Raw genomic sequence first — 13,177 nt, forward strand, 5'->3', positions numbered from 1 at the left:
CTAAATAAAATTGCTTATTAAATTAAAAAAATTATGATAATTTATTGCTGCATAGGATGAAGAGAATTGAATTCTTATACTATCAAGATATATCATAATTTTTACGGTTTGAATATCATAATGACACTTGATTCTCTATATCTCTTGTGAATGGAATGGTATTTATGGTGAGATTTTACACCACAAAGTGAGTTGGCAGCTATTAGTAAATATCATCACAAATCAAACAAGGGATGTCAACTTGACCTCGACCTCTTTATATATGAGGCAATTCATGATGAAAAACCACAACAAATCAAATTTGATTTCCAATTTTCTTTCTTGACACTTTTTTTTTCTGGCCAGCACCATGACCAGGAGAAAGGGGAAACTTGCATTTATAGTCAAGGACTCTGTGTTGAAAGGTTTCACCACACGTGCTCTTGAATCCCTATCAAGATTCAATTGTAGTGTAGTAAAGGGTTATATCGTATCCACATGGAACTGGAAATACAACGCTATTCTCTAGCTAAATAACTTAAGCAATGAGTTTAACAAAAGGTTGATTGTTTCGGTAACCAAAAGAACATGTAAGTTAAGCAAAGCGATATGAAAGAGGGTTGAAATCGAGAGGAGACAATTGTTGGAATTGGAATTCACCGATTGACTTTACGCACTCGAAGACTACACACATAAATCTTGTCTTATGATTGGTTCCATCACACCATATCTTATCTTACTACACAGTCTCCCTATGCGAAGATTATCATCTTATTAAATTAACCTTCAATCTCTTGTTTGACTAACAAAGCAAGAAGCATTAAGCATAGATGTTAGTTTTATTAATGATCAAATTCTATCTCTAGATCTAAGATTCATTAGATGATATTTACCTAGGTCAGTTTCAATTAGCTAGTTCTCACTAAACTTATCAAATCCATTTTCATGTCTTAGGTGATCAAGCTAAAACATGCATTAAGAACACAGTGAAATCATTGAAACCATCCATAGAACAAAGATTCATGTATATATAGATCAAAGTGAGTGCATAAAGGCCAAAAGGCTACAACCAATCCCAACAAAAAGAGCTTAGCTATCCATATTCATGGATGCTCAAGAGCTTACAAAGAAAGAACAATGAAGAAGATGATGATCGGCAGTGGTGCGGCGTCCTCGGCGTGTCTCCCGCTCAACGGACGATCAACCGGCGTCAAGCTCCTTATTTTTCTCTTTAGGTCAAACTCTCTCTGTTTTCCCTCTATCCTTTCTCTCCAATTTCGAGTTCTCCTTTTGAAAATGAAGAAAACCCTTTTATAATCATTTTGCATATGTGCAGAGTGCTGGGCTGCCCTTTATGGGCGCTGGGCGCCCAGTTACTTCACAGTTGGGTTTTCGGAACCGCCATGGGCGCTGGGCGGCCACTGACAAGCGTTGGGACCCAGATGATTCAAAAATTCTTTAAATCTCATGAAAATATTCCTTATTCCTTGAAAAATTAAACCCTACATCATAATTTGAGAATATAATCAACCAGAAAAAACACATTTGAGCTTAATTCTCACTCAATTAACAAATTCCAATCAAGATGAGGAGAACTAATAAGAATTTCTCATGAATTACTTAAGATAAGTGCTTATATTGCACATCGAAACTAGGTAAAATTGGCATTTATCACTCTGCGAGGAAGGCAACATACAGGAAAAGGAAGAAAGGTTTGATGAAGAAGGTGGATGAACTAAGCACCCTTTGGTGGAATTGAAGCATGTGCTATAATATATAGCCCCTTCGAACCTCAACCTGTGATTTGGCCATCCCCGTCGTGGGTTCAAAGGGCGTTGGAAAGGTTGAAGACAATGCCTGAATTGGAGCTGAGCAAGAAGATGGTGAACCAGGAGACTTTAATGAAACAAATGATCTTGAAGGTAAAAGACCAAGTGATGAATCAAAGGAAGGAAAACAGGGAGAAAGAGATGGACTTGCACATGTATAGGTGCATCAATGCAAGGAAGGTTCTTCCCAATATGAACATGAATGATCTGAATGATCTTGCATGGGTGATTGATCAAAATTTGAAGGAGGTCGACCGAGAGTTGGAAAAAAATGAATAAGACTGTGATCCACCAGGGTCAATCTTCAGCCTTAGTCAGTGAAAGTTCAACCCAACCCCAAATGGCACTAGCACCAGCACTTGCAGTAGCCAAAACGGGAGAAATGACCACGGTGAATGATGTCCATGGGCTGGTCACAAATAATTATGACGCCATGCAGAGGCAATGATAACTATGGGAACGAGACAGTGTCATTATTTGAAGATGCTAATCTCTAAAATGGATTATTTTGGCCCCACCCATAACCTTGAAAAAATAATGATGTGCCTCTTAGCAATGCTTGTAGAGGACATGCGTGATCTCTCCCAGTCCAGTTTTGTGATTTTTGTTTTTACTGTGTAAATGTGAAGACACAATATTTAGCCATTATGGCTTAGTAGTCTTCACATTTTTATTTCATTTATGCAAATAATACATCATGTGTAGCTTAGGCTCACATGTTTATTTCCGCTACTTCCAAAATCTTGTGGTTTTAATTTCAAAGTGTACTGGTTTTGGTAGTATGAATAAAGTTTTAATTCGTGTTATTTTTCAATGTTTTTTACATCTATGATTAATCAACAATGGCTACTTCTTGTATTGCAAATAAATGAAAAATAATTATTTTATTTAAATTTGGATTCATAAGCTATCAAGAGTCTCATTTTGTAGGATAATAACTGTAGCATACATTTTGGTTATGATGTAGTTATATATGCTACAATTTGTACACTATATTTTTTGATACATATCTTTATTATTAATAAATTATAAATTATAACTAAACTACAATTCTAAAACATCCGTAAAAAACCAAAACCATTCCCACTTTTTTCTTTTATGCCCGGAGAATATTTATTTTTGGGAGCGTTGTCGATTACTACAAATACTAATAAGGACCTCTCAAATTCTGAATTTATCTTTATTTATTTTTTGGACTTTACTAATTTATCATATTTATAAATAATAAACAAAATAATATGAGGAACATTTCAGGTCTTGATTTTTGTATGTATCTCTCGGGCTGTTTTTGTATTGGTTATGGTGTTTCTTTTTTGTTGTTCCCCTTTCCATCGTGGCTGTTTGTTTAGCCTTGCATTTGGTCTTGTTCTTGGGTCTTGGTCGAGGACTTTTAGGTTTAGTGGGTTTTCCTTTTGTTCGTCGAGTTGTTCCTTTTTTGGGGCTCTCCTCGCTCCCTAAGGGTTTTGTCCTTAGGGGTTTTTTGTGGATAATAATTGTTCTATCCATGAACATTGAGATGAGGTATAGTACCTAGAGTATAAGGTACGTGATGTGAGATTCCTAGAGAGGATGAGAGCGTAACCGCTTTAAAGAGAGAAAGTAACTGAATTTTAATCTTGTTATTTCTTCAATGATCTAAGAGCCCTTTACAATTGATATTCATCTCCTATTTATAGATGTGGAGTTGGGCTTGGCGCCCCTAAGATCGTCGCCCTAAGATGGCGTTCCTGGGCGAGGGACCCTGGGAGGAGGCCCAAGTCCCTGGTCAGCTCGTCGCCCTAAGATGGCGTTCCTGGGCGAGGGACCCTGGGGTCTCGCCCAGTCCACAAGTCCACAAGACACCGAGCTCGAAGCATGAGAGCTAAGTGTGTCTTTTAGTAGAAAAACTAGGGCGATGGCCATGAGAAGCCAATTAATGCTAAAACTTGAGGTCTAACAACAAAGAGTAATGGCCAACATGGCTTGGTAATTAAAACTTTAAAAATTAACATTTTGAACTTCTTGCTATGTTCCCCTGGCGGCTCGAGTCCACAAGTAGGCTTGTGGCGATGGCGCTTGGTTTGTCTGCCTTGTCACCGTTACGTGCGTACTCTGACTTGTGATTTTGTAATGCGCACAGGGCTTATGACACGTGGTAGTCAAGGTCTGCAAAATCTCAACTGTCCTACCAAAACGTCCCCTCGAATCCCCATAATGCCTGTCAGTTTGGATACTGGACCAATTATCTTCAACCGCTGCAGTTTTCCACTTACTGTGTCATTCCCACTTCCCGAAATCTCGCAACTGCAATCATTTCCCTCTGTTATGGGACACGATCTCCCACCTTTCCTCCGCATCCCCCAACAACTGCCCCCAGCTTCCCTTCACACGTTTCCCCTCAATCATCCCTCCCTGCTTATAAAGGCGCTGCTCCTCTTACCCTTTAATCCTTTCATAACCACGACCTTTTGCTTCCTCTTTCACGCGCGAGCTTTCCCATCGTCAAAATAACCTCTACTTCCTATCCCCTTTTCGAAATGACATCGAAACGCCAAACCAAAAACTCCAATCACAACGTCACTGTCGCCACCCCTTTACGGTGTGTTCCTCCTGTCGACACCCCCCGGGGGAGCTCCACTCGAGGAAAAAGACATTGTTGCCTTCCGAACGAGAACCTGGAAGTCTTTGCCAGTTCCCGCAGTAAGATCCCTCCCCACTGGGACGATACCTAACCAACCGTCTAGCTTGGAGGAATGGTCATCCATTCAAGAAATTTCTTCGGAATCTGGTGGGTTTTGTCACGAGAAACCCCTTGACAACCTTATGTACTACGGGATTTGCTCATCCTTTGAGCGCCCTTGGCTCCGTCCTCAAGACAATCATGTGGGTGATTCCAACTTCTTCTATGTGTATGGGTACATGTTCACAAGCTTGGGAATTAGGTTTCCCTTTTCTCTTTTATTTGCTCCGTGCTCCATAGTATCAATGTCGCTCCCAGTCAACTTCACCCCAACAGTTAGGCCTTTCTGCAATGCTTTGAAATCATCTGCGACGCGATCCAGCAAGAGACTGAACCCTCCCACTTCTTCTATTTCTATCGCGTGTCCGCCCAGCTATCACCGCCACGCAGCTGGGTCTCCCTGGAAGCTAGACCTGGACGTCAACGCTTCAACCCTTTTTGGTCCCAGCATCACCGTTGATCTGGCCCGAAAGTACTTCAGGGTCATAGTGTCCTATAAGTACCCAGAGGTTTTTACCCAGAGGGACGACACCGCTCGATTCCCCTTCTACTGGACTCAAGACGTGCTCCAAGTAGTTGATCCACCTGAGGATTCCTTAACCCCCGAGGACAAAGTTGTCATCAGCTTCCTGGCCAGACTCCCCGTTTTAGACTGCGCTCATGTGATTGGTAAGTTTTTCCCTTGTTTACTTTGTATTCCATACTTCCTGTTAACTCATCCTTGTTGTTCTTTGCTTCAGGAAAAATACGCCAGGTCAGTGAAGATCTCCTGGATGCCTTTGGGAAGAAAAGAAAAATCTCCTTTCCTCCTCAGGTTAATCTGAAGGGCGACAAGACGTCTTTGTTGAAGGTCCAGGCGAGTGAGAAACGACATCCTGGCGAGGAGACCCCTCGCCCTTCCCCCAAGAAACCGCACCTCGCTACTGTTGCATCACCCCCTGGCAGGGAAAGTACTCCCGCTACCTCCACTGCTTTCAATGAGCCTGAGGAGACTCTCGAGGCGAACCAGCCCGACGGGCCTCCAAAGGTGACTTCAGTTTCCTCGCCCAACGCCCTGGGTGATCCTATTGACAGATCTTTCCCTGGCACGCAGGTTATCTCGCCATGTCCTGGTCAAATCTTATTTCCATCTGCCAGTGTCCCGCCGCCGAGTCATAATCCCGCCTCGCCCTCGGGCTCTACAAACCAGGAATTATCATATTCCCTATCCTTGACGCCATCGCAAGTTGTGAGGATGGATGAAGTGGTCAAGCAGCAGGGTTGGACAAAGTTTCAGAAGGTGTGTTGGCGACAGTGCTCTATGTTTTTCACCGCTACAAGCGGTCCGCCCAGGATGCCGGAGCGTTGCGATCAGAGGTGGTGCGCCTCCGCGCCCTCAACACTAAATTCGTTGAGGAGCGCAAAGTGCTCCTTGCCTAGCTAAATGCCAAGGAAGCCTCGTTTTCCAAGGAGTTGGCCGAGCAGACTAACCGTGCTGAGGTTAGCTTGGAGTTTCGAGACAAGAAAATTTCGGAACTGGAAAGGGCCCTTGCAAAGCTCCAGCAGGAGGCGAAGTTGGAGTCCGACACGAAGGAAGATTTGATGGCCTCCAAGGATCAAGCCATTTCTTCAATGGGTGAGGAACTTGAAACCCTTCGTGCTGAATTGGCGGAGCAAAATGAGGCTCTGTCTGCAGCAATGGCCCAGGCCCAGTATGACGCGAAGGTCTTAGAAGAGAAGATGAGGTCAGATGTCGTTGCCGCCGCCGTCTTCGAGCGTGGTCGTGGGTTCTTCCTCGCCAAAAACCAAGTTCAACGTCTCCATCCCCAAATTGATCTTAGCCAGATGGGAGCATTCAAGAAAGTGACTCACGTCGGATTGGTCGGTCCCGACGATCCTCCCGGTTTTGTCGCCGAGCGTTTCCTGAATGAAGAAGATGTAGATGGGAACGAAGAATGTTAGCAATTTTTATGTTGATCTTGTAATAATGGTCTATTTCCCTGCTGTCTCTTAATGAAAATTCCAAGTTCCCTTTGTGTTTTTCCTTGCTATGTTTCCCTCTTCCCCAATTTTTTTTTTTAACTTCAATCGAGCTCGGACCTTCCTTCTCTTCCAACGCCGTACCCATTATGTGCCTTGGGCGCGCGTATCATACCGAGGAAACTCTTAGACTGTGAATCACGCGAGTTACCCTTCCTATAGAGTCCCAAACTCCAACGGAGGTTTATCGTTGACCACCGGCCAGGAGCACTTATGACTTTATTACGATTTGCCTCATCTTTCAAGGAAAACTCCTCGAGAAACCGCTTTAACAATAATTCCTGGAAACTGAACTTTGTGTATAAATTGCAGTTAAACCATAACAGTCTTCACATCTCATTCTGTTTCTGAATTCAAGCTTCACAATGACATCCTTCGAAAGTTGGATCAGTGAGCTGAGGAAGAAGGCCTTTGACGAGGATCTTTTCATCAACGTTAGACATCCAGAGAATCCGAGTGTCTATCAACTGACCAATCAGTTGCTAGGCATGGGCCCAACCCCGGAGATGGACATCAAACTCAGAGGGTTCCTCGTGTTCGTGGAGGAGCTTCAGGATCTGTTCCAGCGGGAGCTGGACAATTATGCTGCTATTCGAGCGGTGGAGGATTCGCTGGAAGCCATGGCGGAGAGTCCTATGAAGCAGGAGGTTCGCCAGAACTTGGTCTAATTGGAGTACAAACAGCACCGTCTAGAGCTTGAGAAAACAGAGTTTCATCATCAATGTAAAGTCATGAGGAGAAATCCTCTGTTTTAAGATGTAATGCAAATGATGCGAATGGTATGAATAAAAGAGTTTTTTTTTTATGAATGCCTCTAGATGTGTGTTAGTATGAATGCGTGAGCAGATAAATAATGGACGGAAAAAACAAAAAAACGAGTAACTAAATAAATGGTCGAGGCGGGCGGTCCGCTACGAGTTTCGCTGTTTTAGCACGTGTTTTCAGTGCTTGATTCCGAGTTTTGCGTGAGTAGCTTTGAGAGTGTGTCATGTATAACTAGAACTTTCGCTCGGTATTGGACCGAAGCTTTTGTTCACACGCATATTTCCCGTAAGAGCAGGTGTGGCCCCACCAGCTTTATTAGGCGGGGTCTTATAGTTGCTCGGGGCCCAATGGCCATATGGGTTGCCCGAGACTTTAGCCTAGTTAAAAATGCTCGCCCGCGTTTCGGGAAGACTTGACTCGCCCATATTTCGGGGAGGTTCTTTGGACAAGAAGGTTATCCGCACACGTCGCCAACGGGTGGCTACGGTCAGCGCCAGACTTTCCGGAGCGATCCCCAGACATCAAGGTCGTGTTGGGATCGCCACCTTCAGAGAATTTTTTCCACCGAGTTGCCGTCTCAGTTTAATTGTTTGGAGTATTGCTGAGAATATCCTTTTGTATTTCATTTTGTAGAAAATTTTACATCGAGGGATGCCTCGTTAAAAAACTCCCGTGACGGAGAAAAAGAGTGCATCTTTAATTTTGGTCCTAGCTTTTCAGTTGTTTCCTGGCCATGCTCTTGCTTTGTGACTGGCATTTTTGATCAGAGTATCACACTCAGCACTCCATCCTCGTCGCCCTGTTCGACAACCTTGTAGTAGAAAGGGATTTTCCCTTGTTCACCCTCCCGCTCGGTTCAACGGGCTGACTTCATTGGCCTCTTATTCTCAACTCCTAGCTGCTCGCATTTCCTTTTGTCCCGTCGGCACTTTGACCGGTTACCCTTTTCTTCTGCCTCTCTCTTTTCCCAAGTCTGACGAATTTCTCCTTTGTCTACCCCTAGTCCTTCCCCCTTTTCCTTTTCTCTCGCCCTCCGTGGAGGTTTGCCGAACGCGGGTAGCCCCCAGGGAGTAGCTCCCTTTTGTTTCCAACTAAAGAGGTCAACGTTGTCTTCTACCAACTTATCCAGGCGCCCCTCTTGCTCGGTTGTGAGCCTAGGTTCAATCACCAAAACGCCCCTATTGGTTGCATCCATGTCCCAGTTCTCCCGACGCCGCTCATTACTAGCACAAACAAAGGGTTCGTCCCGCCCTATCTCCTGGGCTCTCTCGCCCTGACTTTCCTCTTTCTTCAACCTTTTTACTTTTTCGTCAACCCGTCATCCTCGCTTACCCGTGTTGTTCTGGCTCTGTGTAGCTCGATGCTCTTGTTCGCCTTCAGCGACCTCAATCTCATGACACCTGTGTCCGTCGCTAGCCCCTTTCTACCATACAAGTCAAGGCAGTTGCTGTAGCATTTCTTCGCCCCTTTCTGATCTACCGCTATTTTTCCTATCCTTCCACAGAGTAGTGGACATTTTACCGCGAGGTGGGCCGTTGATATCACCGCACGGAGGCGATTCAGAGTGTTTCGTCCTATGATGACGTTATATGCTGCTACAACCTGTAAGGCCAGATACCTTACCCTTAGGAGCTCAGGGTTCTCGCCCACTCCAAAGACTGTGTCCAAATCCACATAGCCGCGCACCCGAACCTGCTTTCCCGAAAAACCTACTAGGTTTCCTGTATATGGCATCAAATCCTTGTCTGTTAACCCCAACTGTCCAAACGCATCTCCGTAGATGATATCTGCTGAGCTGCCTTGGTCCAACAGCACCCTCTACACATTGAAACCACTAATTCTTACCATTACCATCAACAGATCATCTGTATGGGCCTCGATTCCTTCAAAATCTGGTGACGATATTACTATATCTGGGTGTTGGCACCCAAATGGAGTCGGATATTCCTGTACCGATGCTACCACCCTTACTCGCTTCCGCCTCGCCGTCGATGTGCTGTCGCCCTCGTCGAAACCCCCTGCGATTGTGTTGGCCGTTTCGACTGACGCCCCGCCTTTGTCATTGACAACTTTCTTTGCTTCCTCTCCCCTCGACGTATTCATCTTCCCTTTATCTGTAATTGACGCTCGCCTCCGACTATCACGTCGGTCTCCGTCTAATCCATGACCTGTAACCCGTGGTTGCCTCGCCCTGATCAGTTGTCTAACTTGGCTCTTCAATGATAAATATTCACTGGTGTTATGGCCTTCCAAGTTGTGATATTCACACCACTGGGACCGGCCCTTGACCCTGTGCCACGGCTCAATTGCGCATTTGCCATCCTCAGCCGTTTCCGCAACCGTCTCTTCCTGGAATGACTTTGCCAACACCTCACTCGAGTACCACCCGGCCTTCGTCGCCGACGAGAGTTAGTTGACCGCCGAGGACGCTTACACTCTACGCTCTCTCTTCCCGAACAGAGTAGCTTTCCCTTGAACTTTTTAATGAGTTGGCCAACTTCCTTAACCTTTCGCACGTTACTTGCCTCCTTATCCTGTATCCGTTTCCTCGCCAGCGACACCTTCGTTGCCCTCGCACGTTTCCTCTTATATGCGTCGTCCTCCTCTTCTAGGATGTAGTCCCTTGCTCGGGCGCGAACTTCTGTCATTGAGCACGCTGGTTTTCTACTCAGCTCGCAGCTCAGCTTTCCTACCATCAAACCACTTTTGAAAGCGCACACACACGTCCGAGATTCCAATTCCTCGAATTTCGTGGACGCAGCGCTGTACCGCTCCATGTACTGCTTCAAGGTTTCCAGCTCCCTCTGCCGAATATCGAATAGATCTTCGATCGTTTCTGCAGAGAACTGGACAAGGAATTTGGACGAGAGGTCGCGAAACCTTGCTATGGATCCTTGAGGCAGAGTCATAAACCAAGACATTGTCGCACCTTGAAATGTAAAGTGAAGCACCTGCACTTCACAGCGTCAGAAGCCGTGCTCACCGCCATCTTCTCATTGAACTGAAGCAAATGATCTTTTGGATCGGTTCGCCCATCGTACGTTTCCAACACAAGGTTCGTCATGTCGTCCGGTAGTGTCACCTCTCTCACCGCTACTGAGAACGGCTCGACTTTCGCAGCAGCTTCAGCTTCCTTCGCCTCCTCATTCCACTGTCTGAGACGGTAATACTCCAATTCTTCCTGCAAACAATCGTTTTGCAGTCTCACGTCGCTAGCTTGTGACCGTCACGCTTTTTCGCGGTGCAGTCTCCCTATCCTTTCGCAGCGCGGTGAGGATTCGTGCTTCTGCTCCATTTCCTCGCAACGCCCTTGGCGGCGTGGCTTCATCAAGATCTATCAGCGGACCGAGAATCTAGGTAAAGAATCGAGAATTGAAAATCCACCATCCGAATTCGAAAATCGAACTTCACCCAACCAAATCACAATCCACGTAGTCCGGGAATCGAAATCTACCGTGCACCACAGACGGCGCCAAATGTTCTATCCATGAACATTGAGATGAGGTATAGTACCTAGAGTGTAAGGAACGTGATATAAGATTCCTAGAGAGAATGAGAGCGAAACCGCTTTAGAGAGAGAAAGTAACTGAATTTCAATCTTGTTATTTCTTCAATGAGCTAAGAGCCCTTTACAATTGGTATTCATCTCCTATGTATAGATGTGGAGTTTGGCTTGGCGCCCCTAACCCTTCCTAATGGGCCGGTTGAGCCTCTGAGAGGAGGCCCAAGTCCCTGGTCAACTCGTCGCCCTAAGATGGCGTTCCTGGGTGAGGGACCCTGGGGTCTTGCCCAGTCCAATAATACATAATCTTTTATCTTTTTAAAAAAATAAACAAAATGAAATGAATGGAATAAGATTATGGATCAAGAGTAAATTAGAAAAATAATCGCATAGGTACCCACATTGAGATACGAAACTTTGTATATAAAAACCGCAAGACATTTGCATCTGAGAAATTTTTTATCAATATAATAATATTTAAATAATGTATTTATACAAAAAAATAGTTGGTGTTGAGAAATGGGAGTTTTAGTAATCTACTATAAAAATATAAATACTAATCCATTATGACTAAAAAATATGATAGTCATTAAAAAAAATTAAATTTGAAATATAATTTTGCATGAATCCATTATAGATAAGATCCTTATCCATTATAACCCTCAAACAAACTCAACGCAATAGCTATCTTCTCCAACCCAACCTCTAATACAATTATTAGTTATTAATTATTATAATTAATTGCTAAGTTCTTTATACACTCTGACCCTCTAGCAAACTCAATTATTGGTTTCCTTGACCTCTAACACAATTATTGATTTTTAATTATTATAATTAATGGCTAAGATTAATCTAAATAAAAATAGGTTATTAAATTTATAAAAAATATTTATGCAATTTATTAGTGGAGTGGATGAAGAGAATTTGAATTCTCATACTACCAAGATATATCATATTTTTTACAGCTTGAATATCATAATGACACATGATTATCTATATCTTCTATGAATGGAATGATATTTATGGTGAGATTTTACACCACAAAGTGAGTTGGCAGCTATTAGTGAAGATCATCACAAATCAAACAAGGCATGTATATATATATATATATATATATATATATATATATATATATATAAAGACAATTCATGATGAAAAACCACAACAAATCATTTTGATTTTCAATTGGCTTAAAAGCACTTTTGGTCCCCCACGAATACACTTTGTGCAAGACTGGTCCCCAAACTTTAAAAATAGCATTTTTGGTCCCCAACGTTACCCTCCGTCAACAAAATTAGTCCTTCTGTCAAATTTCTAACGTTTTTATCATATGTGGCACATTTTAATTGACGTGTATGCTTATTAGGAGAGATTATCCTGTGTGGCAGATATTTTTGTTTTTTAAAAATGATTTTAATTTGCATCAGTTTAATCTTCTTCATGTGCATCATCATCGTCCTTCTCCATCATCATGTTCATTGTTCTTCATCTTCATCATCATCTATTCATCTCCATCTTTCTTCTTCATGTTTATTAGATCTTGAAATTCCACCGATCTGGTAAGCATCTAACTTCAAATCATATACTCCAACCTAAAATCCCCAACCCCATAAACTCCATAGCCACCTCTGTCAATTGGCGTATGAAGAAGCTTTAAGCCGTTTGCAAACTTGTCCTCTAGCTCCATTGGTATGATTGGACTTGGTATCATTTGCATTAAAGAAATATGATCTTCGTGTCTGGAAACTAGGTTGCGAACAATATTTAAATTAGCAACATCCATAACCCCAAAACCCATAAACACCACAGCCACCTAAATTCAAATCGGCATTAGGGGTTAGGGTTCGATGATTTAGCCAAATTTCTGGGCGATTTCTTCTCAAAGTTCGATCAAATTTCTGGGCGATTTATGGGTATTTGTTCAATTTGGGGGTTAGGGTTCATCATCATCTATACATACATTGTTGCTGGGTTTAATGTTTCATTTCTGTTGCTTTGGGAAGAAGAAGCAGCAGTTAGCTCGGAGAGAGAGAGAAAGAGATTAACTGTGATTTGGGAGTTTTCTGGGTTTGATTTATAGAGAAAATGATGAATATGGTGGAAGAAGAAGATGAAGATGAGGAATTTCCTGGGTTTCTTCATTTTTTAATTATTATTTTTTGTTAAATTACATATTTGTCCCTAGAACCGTTAGTTTTTAGACGGAAGGATCAATTTTGTTGACGGAGAGTAACGCGGGGGACCCAAAGTGCTATTTTTAAAGTTAGGGGACCATTCTTGCACAAAGTGTATTCGTGAGGGACCAAAAGTGCTTTTAAGCCTTTTCAATTTTATTTCTTATCACTTTTTTTTCTGGCCAGCACC

General features: G+C 43.1%; 1 protein-coding gene across 1 annotated transcript; it reads left to right on the forward strand.

Annotated features, from left to right (window-relative positions):
• The first annotated feature begins 349 nt into the window (after positions 1-349).
• On the forward strand, positions 350-2,087 carry LOC130712311 (agamous-like MADS-box protein AGL80). The gene is given in 3 exon segments (XM_057562151.1): positions 350-389; positions 1,653-1,729; positions 1,731-2,087. Coding segments are annotated over 3 exon segments (474 nt in total).
• The last annotated feature ends 11,090 nt before the right edge of the window (positions 2,088-13,177 follow it).

Source organism: Lotus japonicus, chromosome 4, assembly GCF_012489685.1.
Source record: "Lotus japonicus ecotype B-129 chromosome 4, LjGifu_v1.2".
In the NCBI taxonomy this organism is placed as follows: domain Eukaryota; kingdom Viridiplantae; phylum Streptophyta; class Magnoliopsida; order Fabales; family Fabaceae; genus Lotus; species Lotus japonicus.